The sequence below is a fragment of the Centropristis striata genome, chromosome 18, assembly GCF_030273125.1.
Source record: "Centropristis striata isolate RG_2023a ecotype Rhode Island chromosome 18, C.striata_1.0, whole genome shotgun sequence".
Taxonomy (NCBI): Eukaryota; Metazoa; Chordata; class Actinopteri; order Perciformes; family Serranidae; genus Centropristis; species Centropristis striata.
Genome location: NC_081534.1, coordinates 927,147 through 946,054, shown reverse-complemented (window position 1 = coordinate 946,054; position 18,908 = coordinate 927,147). Strand labels below are relative to the sequence as shown.

Below are 18,908 nucleotides of genomic sequence, written 5' to 3'. Positions count from 1 at the left end.
TTTGGCAATAGTTAGCAGGCTAACAATAGCATTTTTTCTCTCAATACAGCCAATATTGCCTGGACAATAAACTGAACTACAACACAGTTTTGATCATCGATGTTCTGTAATAAACTGACTATAGATGACAATAAAGTCATTAAAATAAAGATGATGCCTTGAATTAGCCACAGCTGCAGCTACATGCTGCATCCAGAGCCTCAAATCTCAAACAGGATAGAAGTTTTCATGGAAATCGGGCTATATATCAAAGTTAGGATGATGAAATAAATGGCTAGTAATCTACAGGTTATTATATGTAATGTAGTGCATATGCCCAGACGTATCTGAATTATTATTTATTTTTTAAGCATTCCTAAAAACAAACTCAGTATTGAGCTTCATATCAAAGTTTTCGCTTTGATTTTGATGGTGGATATTTACAGCCCATTCTCTTGAATCAGTGTACAAATAACATGACTTCTTCAAATTACATGCAATGAATAAGATATGCCGTCCCAGTGTTTACACAAAATTACCAAAAAAAAGGAAACAAAATGACCAAAAAAGACACATATTGACCACAAAATGACCAAAAAAGACACAAAATGACCAAGAAGACACTAAATGACCAAAAAAAAACACAAAATGATGAAAAAAGACACAAAATGACCAAAAAAAGACACAAAATGACCAAAAAAAGGAAACAAAATGACCGAAAAAGACACAAATTGACCACAAAATGATCAAAAAAGACATATAAATGACCAGAAAAGACACAAAATGACCAAGAAGACACTAAATGACCAAAAAAAGACACAAAATGACGAAAAAAGACACAAAATGACCAAAAAAAGACACAAAATGACCAAAAAAAGGAAACAAAATGACCAAAAAAGACACAAATTGACCACAAAATGATCAAAAAAGACATAAAAATGACCAAAAAAGACACAAAATGACAAAAAAACAAACACAAAATGACCAAAAAGACTAAAACACATTAACACATGAACACTTAAACACAGTGGAGACAGAGCTGACTTCTTAAACTGTCTTTTATGATACCTAACCAGGAACTTTTTGCCCTAAAAATAGAGAAATGGTTTTGTACCATAAATTAAATGAAACTGCAAACTTTTTTTATATAACGATGTCCTGCTGCCAGTAGAGTCGTTCATTTTTGGCATATGCATTGCACATAATTTGAAAGTGTAAAGCTCTGTTATTGGTACACAGATACACAGATTAAAGATAGGTGGTAGATGTGTACTGGTTGAATTGGAAGTGAAATGGCCTGAAACCTGCTTCATGAGGTTTGTCTCTGTTTTCTTGATTTGTCACACTGACCCTTCTCCATGGCACCAAAACCACAAAACCCCTTCACCACTAATCCTCCAACACACAGGCACAAAACCCCATGTATGCACACAATGAATGCACATAATGAAATTACGTATATATACCCTCACTGAACTAACAGCTCCACACCTGGACAATGGCTGATTTAAATCCTTTATGGCTGCTCAGTGGAGCTGATCTTATGCAGATGATCCACTGGAATTACTCTGTAACTCTTGATTTTGTCCATCTGGGCTCAAGAGGACGACAGAGACATCGACAAGTGATCTGAGCTGAATACATGTTTTCATGTAGTTCCGCTTTTGACACACTTGTACTTTATGAATAAATTAGTGATACATAAATCAAGAACAAGAACACTGTACACAATGTTATAATTGTGCACAATATTTTGTTTAATATAGGCCGTGTTTCGACTACGGGGGAAAAGTCTCAGGCCACGCCCTCTCAAATGTCCGCTCACTCCAAGTTTAGAGACTCGCTAACTGTGCACAACGTCAGCAGCTAAAAGCAGCATGGCTAATTATGCAGGCTAATGAGTCTCCGCATAGTGATTGTGAATTAACGGCATCACTAACTGTGCACAGAGTGTCTGGTGCTTGTTGTAAACAAACAGAGATCGCTAAGTGAACACCTCCTGCAGCAGCAGCACATACACACTGTACTGCTACAGAGCTAACTGTTAGCCTGTTAGCACATACACACTGTACTGCTACAGAGCTAACTGTTAGCCTGTTAGCACATACACACTGTACTGCTACAGAGCTAACTGTTAGCCTGTTAGCACATACACACTGTACTGCTACAGAGCTAACTGTTAGCCTGTTAGCACATACACACTGTACTGCTACAGAGCTAACTGTTAGCCTGTTAGCACATATACACTGTACTGCTACAGAGCTAAATGTTAGCCTGTTAGCACATACACACTGTACCGCTACAGAGCTAACTGTTAGCCTGTTAGCACATACACACTGTACTGCTACAGAGCTGTTAGCCTGTTAGCACATACACACTGTACTGCTACAGAGCTAACTGTAGCTAACTGCTAACGGCTCTTCTTAACAAGCCGGCCTCTGGCTCGTTAGCGGCTCGTTAAGAAGAGTAAGAAGGAGTCGCTGTATTTTTCTCCAGTCGCCTTCTTGAAAAATAGTCGCTAAGGGGGTCTGAAAAGTCGCTAAATCCAGCAACAAAGTCACTAAGTTGGCAACACTGCTTCACCAGCTTTTAAAAATGGCGTGTTGTTGTTGTGTAGAGTACTACGTCACATCCTGCTTAGCGATCTATCCAATCAGTAACCAGGCTGTTTTCAGGGGAGAATAAAGACCCTGCTCTTCTACAGGGACTAAAAAAGTCCTGACAAAAGCCGGCTCCGGACTGCTCGTATTCAGATTAGGGGCGTTTCGGCAAGTGAGACCCGCCTCATTCCGGGTATTGCCCACTAGTGGAAACAGCCTGATAGGCTAAAATATAAAAGCTACAAGGGGACGTCCATGCTAGTTTACCAACATCTGCACAGCTGCATCACCTCTGATACTGGATAATAATGAACCCTGTCTGATTGATGGAGTTCTCCTCGGAATGTGAGCTTTGACCTTTACCCTCTGACCTCTCTCCTTTTCTCTTCCTCATTTCTTGTTTATGTTACAGGCATGCTGTGTCACATGTGATGCACTCCAGTAACGAGAACTTTTTCTTGACAGATGTCTACAGGTTTCCTGTCTAACCCCTGTGGTCTTAGAATGATGGATGCTGCTAGCTGCGTGCTAACCTGCTGCATGTTTACGTGTCTAACCTTTCCTCGTACTTGTTGTTCTACACAGTCATTAAAAAATATGACCTCTCTATTTGCTGTAAATGAGCACACACACACACACACACACACACACACACACACAAACACACACACAGGTTAAAATCGGCTCATTATCTCTGCGGATGTTGGAAACTAATGGAGCATGACATAAGCAGCATCTGCCACTAAAGGAAAAGATTTATATGAAATGTTTTTGACATGCAGGCATTTATGACATGGGTAACACTTTACAATAACCATCTAAGTAATGTTTATAGATGGTTTATAGACCAATTATTAGTGAACATACAGGAACACATGGTGAATATGTTTACTGAGACTGGGATGTCTGCACACGAACCAAAATTCAAAACACCCAGAACTGTAAGAGTTAATAACCTTATTGGGGCTGAGATGGATAATATGAATCAAGGAAATAAAGGCAAAATTTATTATGACCTCATTGAATCTCACACCCAACAAATAGCCCAATACAAAAAAACTAACACTAAAACTAATAAAAACTAAACTAAAACTAAGCATTTTCAAAAAATGAAAACTAAACTAAAACTAGCAAACTCACTCTAAAAACTAATTGAATTTGAAAACAAAAATTCACATCGAAATTAAAACTAAGACCAATAAAAAATCCAAAACTATTATAACCTTGACTGGAACACCATTTTTTTAAATTGGTCAAGTATTGAGTAGTCTTGAGTCTGTATGGAAAAGACCCTACAGAGAAAATAACTTTGGACGGGAATGCTGTCTTCCATATTGATGCCAGGCCAACACGATGACTTTAGGCCCCGTTTACACGAGGACGCTCGCGGGTAAAAATGACAAAATATTTTATCGGAAGTGCCTTTCGTTTAGACGGTGACGGCGTTTTGGGACGCAAAAATCTGAAACCACCCTCCAAAGTGTAAAAGTTAGATCCTCTCCTCCGTAGCGTGTCGTCTACACTGACAAGACACAAAACTCTGATCTGATCTGCTCACGTCACGTATGTGTTTACGTCACATACATGCTCCAGGACAGGAAATAAAGAAACGTGGGATTATTTCCATGGTGGGACCTTCAAGCTGCTCTGGCAGCTCTAATAAACTTACAGGAGTCTTTCCACCAAATGTCCAGGATATGTACAGATAGTATTAGTGAACAGAGAAGGATCTGGAATTACCTCCATCACATTCTGGATGCAGCGATTGGTGGGAGGAGCCAGACGGCTGTGAACGAGACCTGGGAGATCTAGTGATGGAGGAGAACTTTGTGGAAGGAGTAGCTGATGAAAATGTGTGGCGTGAAAACTTCTGCATGCCCAAAGATGCTCTTATGGCTTTAAGTGATGCCGCCTGGCTGCATACAATCACATTCACACACTTTAGATCACCGTATCAGCAGATTTCCTCCTGAAAACGCTCGTCTAAACCAGGAATAAAAAGTGAAGATGAGACGCCACTTTTGCGTCTTCTGTTCAGACCGTCCTCGTGTAAATGTAGCTTTAGTCTAACTAGCTAGCTGAATGACCTCTATAGTAGTAGCAGTAGTCATCTCTAAACAGATGCTGCACTTTACTTCTGGCAAACTAAGTGTCCTGATCCCACAGTTTTCACTTTCTCACTGCTAATGTGTCACATCCGTAGGAGTCTGTATCCACTTTTGTCCTGTAACAGATTAACAGATGGTGTTTTTGGTTAGTCAGCTCTGCCCGACAAAGTCTAACTGCGGTAACTAAGCAAAAGGTAAAACTGAGAAAAACTGCTTTAAAGTTTTTTATCGTGTTTTAACTGGCCAGACAAATTAGTTATAGGTAGGTTAGTGATAGTTAGTCCCAGTGTCCCAGCAAAAAAAAGAAGAAAAAATAAAATTAAAAAAGAAATAAAAACAAAACAACCAACAGCTGTGTGTCACTCGCTGTCCCTCAGTGTGTGACAGGCAGAAACATAGACTACTACTAATCTCTCTCTCTCTCTCTCTCTCTATGGATACTTGTGAGTCAGTGAATTTGTATTTTTCTCACCAGCAGAGATTAACAGGAGTGTTCGGAGCCTGAAGGCCTCAGGATGAATCCACAGTTTTGGATCATCACTATGACTGTGAAGTGCTGATCTGTTCTTGTCAAGTCACAGCGAAAAGTGTTGATTCCCAACTGTGATTATGACTGTTGGTTGTTGTTTCATACACTCCTTTTTCATAATTTTATGTTGTTGTTTTTTCCAGGTAAACATCACAGAACACTGTGTCTGTCAGAATATTGTAATATGTTGATGAATCTCATCCCTGTCAATGGCTTCCTTAAAAAAAAAAGTTTGTTTTTTTGTGCTTTGTCATTTTACAGCAATGTGTGCTTTACTGCTTTTTTTGTACATACTCAGTGCATTACATGATGTTCATCAGCTTTGGCTTTTTCTTTTGCATTTAGTACCAACAGCTGCAGGAAAAAAAAACCAACAACAACAAAAAAAATAGCACAATCATGCCAGGAAGGACTGATGTTGTGTTTATGTTTTTAAGATATGCAATTATAGGGCTATATGATGTTAGCTGCACCAGTAAAAATGCATTATATTAACAATTACATGTGTCCATAATTTTAACAGCTTTAAAGATGGCTTGTCACATGTTTATTTATTTTATTTTTTTCAAATCTACACAATGTAGCTATTTTCATTCCCGGTATAGATTATTTTGTGAGCTTTGTGCCAGCTTCAAACACATTTAAAAAAAAAAACCTTTACTAAATTAAAGCTACTAAGAACCAAAGAGACAGATCCTCTTAAGCCAGTGTCAGATATGTAGTTTTCAGTGAGAGTCCATACATTTACAGACAGTTCTTGCGTGAAGTCTTTTGGGTGTATTCACACAAACTCTGTTATTGCACCACAAAACATTTTGGAAGGTTTAATGTGAGCAGAAAAGCTGCACAGTTCAGCTTGTTCTCCTGTGACTTACATCTGATCGATGGTTTACTAGAGACAAGTAATATTCCAGTAAAATGGTAAGTGCTAAAAAAATATTATCCATGAAGTCAGTTTTGAGTTTCAGGGGTTTTCAGATGCCAAAACCAGTACACAGTGTTTTAAAGTGCTATGAGAGAGGATTTTAAACTCTGGAAAGCTATTGCAATGGCAATTCTGTACACTTGCAGCACATGCAGTCATTAGTTTGATGTATCTATACATATATATATATATACACTACTGGTCAAAAGCTTTAGAACACACCAACTTTTCCAGAATTTAATTGAAAATGATGCAGTTTAATGTCTCAGTGTACTCTGAAATTAATGCACATTTGCAACATTTAAAAAATTTTATTGAGCATAATAGTGTTTTGAAAGTAAAAAAAAGATTCAAATCACATTTTATGTTGGACTAAAGGACTAAAAAAAGACACAAAATGACCAAAAAAAGACACAAAATGACCAAAAAAAGACACAAAAATGACGAGAAAAAAAAGTCAGAATCAGATCTCCGTTTGTTCCACCTTGCCTTCTGTGACGATCGCCATTTAAACTTTAACTTTTAACTTTAATTAATTTAAATGTGAGCCATATTTTGCTGCATGTAAAAAAAGACATCTCTAAAATCTTGTGTCAGAATTCATTGTGCAGTGTTTTGACACCTGAAAAGCCTTCAAAGTCATGGATTTAATACTCAGATTGGACTTACTGGATTGTATTTATTATCTTACATAGTACTTTATAGCAGTAGTTCTCAACCTTTTTGAGTCGCGACCCCCAATTTAACATGCATGTTGTCCGTGACCCCCACTCACTGAACACAATCTCACAGTTCAGATGATATTTTATTGTTCCTTTTAATCTAAGTCCTTTGCTATCAGTTTAAAGCTCCATTCTGACCTCCTGAGTGTGTAACAGTCAGCTTCAAGCCAGAGACTCCTTGGAAAGTAATAACCTGCTACTTTGGGATTTTATCAGAAAAGACACAAAATTAGCCAAAAAAGAATCACATTGACCACAAAATGACCAAATAAATACATAAAATTAACCAAAAAAGGACTTAAAATGACCAAAAAAGACACGAAATGACCAAAAAAAGGAAACAAAATGACCAAACAAGACGCAAAATGACCAGAAAAGACACAAAATGACCAAAAAAAGGAAACAAAATGACCAAAAAAGACACAAAATGACCATAAAAAGGAAACAAAAGGACTAAAAAAAGACACAAAATGACCAGAAAAGACACAAAATGACCAAAAAAAGGAAACAAAATGACCAAAAAAGACACAAAATGACCAGAAAAAGGAAACAAAATGACAAAAAAAGACACAAAATGACCAGAAAAGACACAAAATGACCAAAATAAAGATTACTCTGAATAGTGCAGCTCATGAAAGAACAGCATGTAAACGTTTTCTGTCAACAACTGAGACAAACAAGCCCACTCATGAGATTCTGACTTATAAGGACACATTACAGTTGAAACAGCAGCATTGAGATGAATCAGCAGGAATTTCCAGTAAATGTTTGAACACACAAACACACACACACACACACACACACACACACACAGTGCTTGAATGCCTCATGTGAATGCTTCAAACAGGCAATTAGAATATTTGATTTCTTCATTTCCACTCTGCCACCTTCTGCTTGCCTGTGTTGACTCCCTTTTCCTTGTTTCTTCTTGTTGTTTTTCAGTATGATCTACTCCTTGGTTACCTCATAACAACCGGTTTATCAGCAACTGAAGACAAAGAAAAAAAGCTTCTGGATACACAGACTACAACTGTGTCTTGGTCTAGAATTGAAAGACACTAAATTTTTAAAGTGAAGTAGAGAAAGAAAGAAAAACTATTTTTGCTGTGAAGTCAAACAAACAATGAACTGTAATGGAGGGTCAGATCAGAGCTTCGTTTCTGGTTCATCCCTTCAAATGTTTCATGCTCGCCTGTATATAAAAACTGAAGACTTCAGGTCTGGTTTACAGTTTGACAGGTCATAGCGAGACCCGAGTTTATCACTGCCTGGCCAACATTTGTACCACACACACACACACACACACACACACACACACACACACCTCTGGATGGTACCGTACTTCCTGTACAGTAGCAGTGCCAATAGAGGACGTAGAGCACAGTAGCGTTTGCACAGTTTGTCTCAGGCACAGCATAGTGAAGCACTGTCCAGTCAGCACCTCACCACCTGTAGCTCCACCGGTGAGGCAGATATGAGGGATTAGTGGACGACTGGTTGGACGGATAACACTGTACAGAAAAGAAAAGAGAGAGAGAGAGAGGCTCTGGGGGGAAAAAACCAGTGCAGCCAGCTCAATATTTTCCCCTGGACAGACGGCACAAACACTACCGGTCAAAAGTTTTAGAACACAAACCCGTTTTTTATTGAAATTCAAGCAGTTCAAGTCAAATGAACAGCTTGAAAGGGTCCAAAGGTAAGTGGTGAACTGCCAGAGGTAAATAAAAAAGGTAAGCTTAACCAAAACTGGAAAATATTGTACATTTCAGAATTATACAAGTAGGCCTTTTTCAGGGAACAAGAAATGGGTTAACAACTTAACTCTATGGAGTCTTGGGCTATTTTGTCCATTTTTGAATTCTTTTCATGTCTTTGTAAGTCATTTTGTGTCTTTTTTTGGTCATTTTGTTTCTTTTTTTTAGTCATTTTGTGTCTTTTGGTGTCTTTTTTGTCATTTTATGTCTTTTTTTGGTCATTTTGTGTCTTTTTTTGGTAATTTTGTTTCTTTTTTGGTCATTTTGTTTCTTTGTTTAGTCATTTTGTGTCTTTTTTTGGTCATTTTGTTTCTTTTTTTAGTCATTTTGTGTCTTTTTTGTCATTTTGTTTCTTTTTTTGTCATTTTGTGTCTTTTTTTGTCATTTTGTGTCTTTTTTGGTCATTTTGTTTTTTTTCTAGTCATTTTGTGTCTTTTGGTGTCTTTTTTTGTCATTTTGTTTCTTTTTTTTGTCATTTTGTGTCTTTTTTTAGTCCTTTAGTCCAACATAAAATGTGATTTTGAATCTTTTTTTTTACTTTCAAAACACTATCATGCTCAATAAAGAATTTTAAATGTTGCAAATGTGCATTAATTTCAGAGTACACTGAGACATTAAACTGCATAATGTTCAATTAAATTCTGGGAAAGTTGGTGTGTTCTAAAACTTTTGACCGGTAGTGTACATGGCCTGTTTATCTATCTAACTTTGCGTAAATGGCTTTTGTGACGTGCATTTTGGTGTGTTCTTTTACAAAAAAGGCATTTTTAATTAAATTTTGATCTACAGCAAAACATATTCTATACAGCAAATGCCTTCTTAGTGTCGTCCTAGTGTTGTTCTCTTGTGGGAAACTTTTCTAAAACTCAAACTAAAACCTGACACCTGTCCAAGCTTTAATAGTAGAGGAGCACACATTCTTTGCACAAGTAGTGTCTTCGATCTTGCACAATATTTGCAATATTTGGCCATAAATTATTAATGATTTCTAATAGTCTAGCTACACAGGTAAAGGTCTTCCACATGTAAAGAACTACCCAGCCCTGTTGAAGATGGGGAAACAATGTGAATCTTTTCTAGCTCTGTTTACACCATGGACAAAAATGTTGTCTTTTCAGTACTTTAATTGATTTGTTCATGCATATTGATGAGATACTAATGGCTTTCCTCCATGTTCAATCTTATAAAAAAACATTATTTTCCAATGAAACCACAGCATAACAAGACAGCATGGGTAGTGTATAAAGCAGATAAGGAGGAAGCTGGAGGATTGATCTGTCTTTATATCTGTGATTTATATAAAAGCAACTGTAGCATATGATTCAGTGCTCTCTTCCATATACAGGTCAGAGGTCAAAGGACAAGCTCAGTTACAGATCATCTGCCCTGCAGGTGGAAAACTTCAGTGTCTTGCTCAGAGGCACTTCATCAGGGCAGAAGCTTGAACCTGCATCTTCCATGTGTAGCACAGTTTTCTAACCACCAGCCCACTCTTTAGATCTTCCCCATCATTATACACAGTGAGATCACTTGATGAGCAGATAGGAAGCAGATAGGAATGCCCAGTTCTTGTTTTCTCTTATTTTGACTCAAGCATTTTCTATCCTTTCTGTGTATGTGACCAACCAAGTTGAATTTAGATATTATTTATGAAATAAAGTATTTTAAAATCAAACATTTGGTGATTATATGTGTAGATATACAATTCCATACATCATGAATTGTTATATGTTGTGTTCTAATGTGTTCCTTCTGCAGGATATGCATAGTTACCACAAGTGAAGAAGGGAAGAAGAAGGAGAGGTACATTTATCTGAGGGTAGATTGTGGATAAGCACTTTATGACATAGAGGGAATATTTTTGTCTAAATTTTGCATTAGTGGACAACTTGTATTTAACTGATGACGTGGTCATACCTTGTATGCTTATTGTGGGCAGAACTAGTGGCTATACGGTATAGTATAATTTAAAAGTACTTTTATTAGGGCCTTGGGGCAATCGCACCGAGCACTGGTCCCATCCAGCAATATCTGTAGGGACCAGTGCTGCACTACTGTTATACTGTGGATTTCTTCTTCTTCCTCTTCCGGACGCAATTTCGTCCCGCTACTAGTCCTACAACTTAAAGAGTTGCAGGACAAATTATATATCAAAACATGCGGTTTGATCGGGATCGGTGTGCTATTACTTTTCTCTACAGAATACGAATTTTGCATTGAAGTGAATGGGACGGCCGACAAAAAATGAGCGAAAAAGAACAATCATTGGAGACTTTTAAACGTCTACTTCTCCGACATAATTTCACCTAGAGACTCCATTTAAACTTTAAACAGTAGACACAAGTCTTGTGTATCGGTGTATTAATCCACGTTTCCATAGGTCATATAGTGTTTTATCAATCCCTGTTCAATGACCATGATCATTTTTGGAGAAATTCTGAGATTATAATGGGTGTGTATTGCACGGAATGTTCGTGTCACAGTGTGTGACATCATCACCAGAGTGTAGAGGGAGAGAAAAAACTGTCAAAAAATAAATTTGAAAACTGCGCTCCAGGCCGCAAATTCCACTCTACAGAAATAATTTATACATAGAAACGTAGGAAAATTTGTCTTCTCACTCACAATCCTCTGGTAAAGCTGCAGAGTTATAGTTTGGGCGTAGGACGCACAGATGATCCACCAACACCACCAACAGCCTCATTGGCTCCCATATTAAAAACGCTGGGGGATTTCGGCAAAAGGGAGATGTAACAGTTTTTTAGATCGCTCTAACAAAGCTATTTTTTCATCTTTCTTAAAAAAAACACATATGTAGAGGTTCAGGAAGAACTCAAGACGCTCAAAGTGAAGTCGGATCAATGATAGGTATTATGGTTTTGCCAAAAATGCTTTCTGTTCGAGGCCAGAAATTTCACTCTGCCCACCTCTGGCTGCTGTCACTCTGCCAGAAGATTCCACAGCTGTTAATTCCGTTGATTGCTCTGCTCTGATTGGTCGACCCCAACGCTTTGATGCTTTGATGTGATTACAGTTACAGATACAGATACACACACACACACACACACACACACATTTTGAGGTTAAAGGTCATAGGTTGCTGTATAAATAAATACTTGAAGAGGAATGCTTGTTGTAGGTGTGCTCCTTGTATATTATATAGTATCATAACATTACTAGTATTAATTGTTTGAAATCTCTGAAGAATCTCATCATAGTGTACACACACCGGCAGTAGCCCCCGTGGCCCTTTCACTATTTCCCCAGAGGAAATTTTCTAGTTTATAAATATAAACTTAAATATTAAAATCAAATTCAGTCCTGGTGCTCGTTTTTACATTTCGTATTTTTGATCTGAGCCTAATATTGAAATATGAAAAAACAAGCATTTTTTTTTTTCATTTTTTGTGTGACAATAAAAAACAAACTAGAAAATTTCCTCTGGGGAAATTTTGAAAGGGCCACGGGGGCTACTGCCGGTGTGTGTGTGTGCGTGTGCGTGTGTGTGTGCGTGCGTGCGTGCGTGCGCGCGCGTGTGTTTGAAGCATGTGTATGCATGTGTGAGGAGTGTGCGTGCTTACGCGCGCGTGTGTGTGTGTATCTGTAACTGTAATCACATCAAAGATCAAAGCAATCAACAGAAATAACTGACACCTGTTGATGAAAGAGTGACAGCAGCCAGAGGTGGACTGGAATTTCTGTCCTCGAACAGAAAGCATTTTTGGCAAAACCATAATACCTATCATTGATCCGACTTCACTTTGAGCGTCCCGAGTTCTTCCTGAACGTCTACATGTGATTTTTTTTAAGAAAAATGAAAAAATAGCTTTGTAAGAGCGATCTAAAAAACTGTTACATCTTCCCTTTTTCAAATATCTCCCTGCGTTTTTAATATGGGAGCCAATGAGGCTGTTGGTGGTGTTGGTGGATCATCTGTGCGTCCTACGCCCAAACTATAACTCTGACAGCTTTACCAGAGGATTGTGAGTGAGAAGACTAATTTTCCTACGTTTCTATGTATAAATTATTTCTGTAGAGTGGAATTTGCGGCCTGGAGCGCAGTTTTCAAATTTATTTTTTGACAGTTTTTTCTCTCCCTCTACACTCTGGCGATGATGTCACACACTGTGACACGAACATTCCGTGCAATACACACCCATTATAATCTCAGAATTTCTCCAAAAATGATCATGGTCATTGAACAGGGATTGATAAAAAACTATATGGCCTATCGAAGCGTGGATTAATACACTGATACACAAGACTTGTGTCTACTGTTTAAAGTTTAAATGGAGTCTCTAGGTGAAAAAAAATCTCCAATTATTGTTCTTTTTCGCTAATTTTTTGTCGCCCGTCCCATTCACTTCAATGCAAAATTTTGGGCAGTTTTTCACGACTTACGTAATTTGTCCTAGTACTACTAGTACTAGTAACGGGACGAAATTGCGTCCGGAAGAGGAAGAAGAAGAAATCCACAGTATAACAGTAGTGCTCGGGGCGAAGCTATTGCTGTATGGGACCAGTGCTCGGTGCAATTGCCCGGAGGCCCTAATAACAAAATAACCAGTCAATTTTTCATTATTTGATATTTCATTGCCAATTGAAAATGGAAAGAACGAATGATACACAGATTCTACACGTACTGTTGAGCTAGTTTTGCTTTGTCTTGTTTTTAGCGTATCATCTGTGTATCCCTGCCAACATAATGTAAAGCTGACTGATATCAGTGTGTTTACAGGAACAGGTGGATGCCAGAGTGATGCTGATGACCTGACAGATACATAAACATAAACAATAACAGCACAGAACAAGCAAATCAGTTTGACAGCTTAAATGGGCCACCTAAATGATGATGGCAGTATGCAAGCTCAGCAGATAAATGAGATGACTCCATCAGTTCTCCACCTCAGCTCACTAATGACTCGCTGGTTAACAGAATGAATAACAAGACACGGATAATAGTAACTTTGCCGTCGACAGCGTTACAAAAAGAGAATGTTCCCTCTCACAGAATAGCTGATTTTTTAAAGTGAGTATTTTTGTTGACAGTCAATTAAACACTCATTAAACACACTTATTGATTTAAAGAACTCTGAATGGTTTTAACAAAGTCGCAGTAATCAAGATGCACTGCTGCAGTTCCTATCATTTCATTTCCCATTGCAGTTTCTTTTTAGACATCACAGCAAACGTGGATATTTATCATGAGATGAATAACCTAATATCTCTTCTTCAATGTAAACATGAATGAATGAATGAATGAATGAATGCTTTATTTTGGTAAAAAAAAATGTTTTTACAAAAGAATCCATCATACAGCAACCGAAAAGGACGAGGCTGAAGCCCACTAAAGGCTAATTTCTGCCTCTCCTGAACCATCTCACATTAACTGAATAATTCACATCGTTACAAAACACATTAACCCATTGAAGCCTGGAAAGCGGATACGTCGTTTTGTAGTATTTGTATAAGCTCTCAAATACTTTTTGAATTTCATTTCTATCTGCTACAGAGGCTGAAAAATCTATTATTTAGTAGAAGCGTTGACACTTCTGTTGAATTTCCAGAAAAACTTCAGGTTTTAGGGGCTTATTTTAAAATCGCCCAGAGGTTTTACAGGCAGTTTCAGGCGTCAATGGGTTAAACTGTAAAAAATCAGAATCAATCAAATTTCATTGTAACCTTTGATGATTTTAGACTTTAAAGTCTTCTTGAAAACTAACATAGAATTACACATCTTTATTTCATCATTTAGTCCATTAATCCATAATTTTACACCCAAAACTGACACACATCTGTACTTGAGATTAGTTCTGACTTTGTGAGTTTCAAACATTACTGAATAATAAAAAATATGAACTCAAGTACTTTATAGTTCTCAGGTAGTGAGTATTAGCTGATGGTGTTAGACTAGCCTGGCCCAGTGCTGAGCAGTCCAGGAAGTGGAGCTAACTGATATGACAGCTGCTAGCATTGTAGTCTTAAAAAAGAACAGCGCTGCCATTTGATCCTCACGTCTCTGTCTCATGATTTCTATATCCTCACACGTCTCCCCCTTCTTTTAATGTTTCCTCCCCTGCCATCTTATCCAGCCACCCCCTCTTGCCTTCTCTTTTTCTTCCCCATCCGTATCCTACATCCTCTTATTCGCTCTGTCATCTGATAGGAGGAGGACAGTAACAATAGCTCCTCTGAGAACTCTGCAGATCAATCCCTGCCCTGGTATCGACTGGTGTCTTTGTGTTGAACCTTATTGGATGCTATCATGTCGTCCAGCTCTCTCCAATCAATCGCTTCTTCCTCAATCCTCCAACACTGCTGACATGTTCAATTTAACAAAAAAAAAGTACTTTGAAGGAATTACTCTTTAAATAAGAGATAGTTTCTTGAACTTTAAGAATGTTAGATATCTCCAGAGCCCTATTATAAAAGGGCAGTGGGAATGAGTAATGCTTGGACTTTCTTCAACATCAACTGAGACTAATAAACTCCCCGAAAAATAAATAAATAAGGGACTCCTCATTGGCAGGGCCGGCCGACTTGATTGTCTTCACCCATTTAGCCAAACACCGTGCTCAGGTCCTTTGCGGTCAGGGTGCCGTAGTATAATTCCTTTTTCTGTCCAAACGAAAATAGGAAAAAACGAAAACAGAGCCCTCTTTTCCTTTTTTCGTTTCAAACCAAAAACGAAAAAACGGATTTTGCTTTCAGCATCAAAAAACCAAATAACCAAAAAACCAAAATTAAATAACGGCCGTTATTTGTTTTTTGCAAATTCATTTTTTCCTTTTTTAGTTTCTCATTTATTGATACGACGTCGGACACATCGGAAGCCGGAAAATAAAAGTCCCGTCAAAATAAAAGTCCTGTATTATTATATTATTATAAGTACTTATTATCGAGCATAAAAAAAGGGAAAAAAAGGTATCATACACTAGTATAGGCTAATGTGAACCATGCATGGTTCACATTTATTAACATAATTATTGATTAAAAAGGGGGCACTGTTTTCGTTTTTTCCTATTTTCGTTTGGACAGAAAAAGGAATTATTCTACGGCACCCTGACCCTTTGCCACTGGAGTTGGGATCAGGCATTTGTAGAGGTGAATTTTTTTAATAAATGTAGACCAAGTTTTGTTGAATCGGGGTATATTGTGATTAATTGATGCTGACATTTTTTCCATTGAGATTTGGTCTATTAACAGATTCTTCCAGTGTGTGATGCTCAGTTTTTTTTCTTTTCGTCTCAAAAGCATTTTATTAATCTGCTTCACACGCTGAAATAAATGTTTACAATATGTTTACTGTTCATATAACTCAACATGACATCATTTAACTGCTCTCACCTCACTTTTACTGGGATTATGTTGCTATGTGCATGTGTACTGCATGTGTCACAGTAGGAACTATTTTCCTCTCAGTGTGTTTCTCCGGTGTTGGAGGAAGACCTTTAGATTAGCTTTAAACCTGCTCCGCATGGTTTCAGCCAGTAAATATTAACAACCTCTGTGGGTCACACACACACACACATTCTTGTTTTTCTATCTTTGTGAGGGCCCTCATTGGAATAGTAAATTCCCTGGCAAGTTATAATAGTTTGGGATTTTTCATTAATTTTGGTTTTCATTTTCGTTGTCAATTTTTGTTTTCAAATTCAGTTAGTTTTCATTCGTTTTTAGACTGAGTTTGCTAGTTTTAGTTTAGTTTTTATTAGTTGTAGTTTTTTGTAATGGGGTATTTGTTGGGTGGGAGATTAAAAGAGGTCACAGTAAATTTTGCCTTTATTTCCTTTGTCTTATCCATCTTCATTATGTATGAAAAAGTTCAAAAAGATGAAAACGGAGGACATTTTCAGTATAATTTTAGTTTGTTTGGTAACCACACAATACAGTTTCAGTTAATTATCATTATCATGTAACCTTTAACCTTTAAAACAAAGTCTGAAATCTAAAAAAAAGCCTTTAAAGAAGTGAGGACCGGCCGAAATGTCCTCACTTTGCAAAAATGTCCTCACTCTGTTGGTTAAAAACATGTTCTGGTCCTCACTATGTAGGAAGAACAAGAACACACACACACACACACACACACACACACACAGAGAGTCATGGTAGTGGATTAAACCCTTATTACAGACAACTGCTTAAGGCAGATAATTAAAACTGTTTGGATTAATAAAAATTATTATCCTGGGGGTTCAAGTTCAGATTAAAATAATATTTGTCCAAATTTATGATATTAATGATACTATTACAAATCATGAAGCTATTTATTTAAAATTTTTACCACTGGAAATTGATTTTTTTGTGCCATACCCTCAACCTGAATGAAGGCATATATTTCCTATTTAAAACTAGCACAGCTATAATCCAATCAGCCCATTTCCTGATGTTTTCTGAACTTAAATAAAACACAAGGATTCCCCATTTATACCTTCACCTCAAGCATTTAAACCTTCACATACAGCAGTTTCCATATAAAACATTACCATAGAAGGTCATTTTCTCTATTTTTCTCTCTATTATTGGTGCTATCGGCTTACAATATTATCCAAATGTGCAAAGGACAAGCCAAACAGGTAACACTTTATAATGAGTACACACTATTAGGCATTAGTTAAGCATTAATAGATACTCAATTCATCATTTATAAGGCATTTTTCTGACATTACCACACATTAGTATGTAGTTTAGAAACAGTTAAATATGTTTTATTCATCATTGATAAGCACATTAGTTATGGATTAGTAAATACTGAATTCATCATTTATAAAGCATGTTTCTGCCGTAAATACTCATTACTATGTGGTTTATAATCACAATTATATGTTTTACTCTTCATTAATAAGCTCATCTATAATGTCCTAATGATTGCATTTTCATATTTTATATATGATGGATTCAGCATTTCTAAATCAAGTATTGATCATCATATATAAAATATGAAAATGCAATCATTAGTTTCTTTCTTTCTAAAAAAAATTAGAATTTTAGAATTGTTAGATAATTAATCATGTTTTAAGAGTTAATTTCTTATTTTACACACAATACACAAATTGACCAAAAAAGACACAAAATGATCGAAAAAGACACAAAATTACCAAAAATATATGTAAAAATGACCACTAAAATGACACAAATTGACCAAAAAAAGATACAAATTGACCAAAAAAGACACAAAATGACCAAAAAAAAGACATAAAATGACCATTAAAAAGACTCAAAATGAACAAAAAAGACACAAACTGACCAAAAATAGATGTAAAAATGACCACTAAAAAGACACAATGATGAAATTTACTCTTGAAACAAGATAAATTAAAGCTGCCAGCAGTGATGAACTGGCCCGAGCAGAGTGCACTGACAATTATTTGTTTCTTACCAAGATACAAAAAAACTTTAGATTTAGAAGTGTTAGATAATTTATCTTGTTTTAATCTTGTCAAGTGAAATTATAGAGACTTATAGACTTGTGTCTACTGTTTAAAGTTTAAATGGAGTCTGTAGGTGAAATTATGCGTTTAAAAATCTCCAATGATTGTTCTTTTTCGCTCATTTTTGTAGGCCGTCCCATTCACTTCAATGCAAAATTTTGAGCAGTTTTTCGTGACTTACTTCGCCCTGAGCACTGGTCCCTACAGCTATTGCTGTATGGGACCAGTGCTCGGTGCGATTGCAGCGAGGCCCTAACTAGACGTTAACCAGGTGAACACAGACTATTGGAACACATGGAGGGAAGGGAGCACCAGGTGAAAACAGGAAATAACAAGACCAGAACGCAAAATAAAACACCACCTCACCATGGTGTGACACCAGGTTGGCCATGAGTCTCCACTTTACCAGCTGACACATGAGCACCTCATACATGAGCTTCAAGCAACACAGCCCCCTCTGGTAATGCCTTTTAACAAATGAAGCCCTCTGCATTAACTCCTGTTGAATAAATGAAACAAGTACATCTCCTATCTCACTCCCCACATATCGCTCACAGGTAGCGCTCATCATCACATATTGTGTATGGAAGGGACCAAGGAAGGATATTATGCAACATGGTCTCACAGAAATCTGTGAAATAGCCACGGAATCGCTCAAATTTCCGTGAAACTGACACGGATTTCGCTACAATGCAAGTTAATGACAGTCATATTTTTCTGGCGAGATCTTCACCACAAAGTGATTATGTACATTCACTGAGTGAATATTTAGAAAATAAAACATATATTTCTCGCTAGAAATGTGATCAAAATCCATTTTTATGCAGAAACTAAGTCAAAATATTATTTTTTTCACTAAA

The 18,908-nt window shown here is 37.0% G+C and overlaps 1 protein-coding gene across 5 annotated transcripts in view; it reads left to right on the top strand.

The window, feature by feature from the left end:
• Nucleotides 1-18,908, top strand: part of cnih3 (cornichon family AMPA receptor auxiliary protein 3) — a 386,093-nt gene that overhangs the window by 103,742 nt on the left and 263,443 nt on the right. For 4 of the 5 annotated variants that reach the window (XM_059356600.1, XM_059356603.1, XM_059356602.1 and 1 more), the window contains one exon: nucleotides 7,806-8,580. Coding sequence is in view for 1 of the 5 variants with exons in the window: in XM_059356602.1 (XP_059212585.1) it covers nucleotides 7,806-7,833 (28 nt within the window). In the remaining 4 variants the exon portion in view is untranslated. Of the gene's footprint in view, nucleotides 1-7,805; nucleotides 8,594-8,643; nucleotides 8,798-18,908 lie in introns of those variants that run through there. The other variant, XM_059356601.1, reaches the window with a different exon arrangement.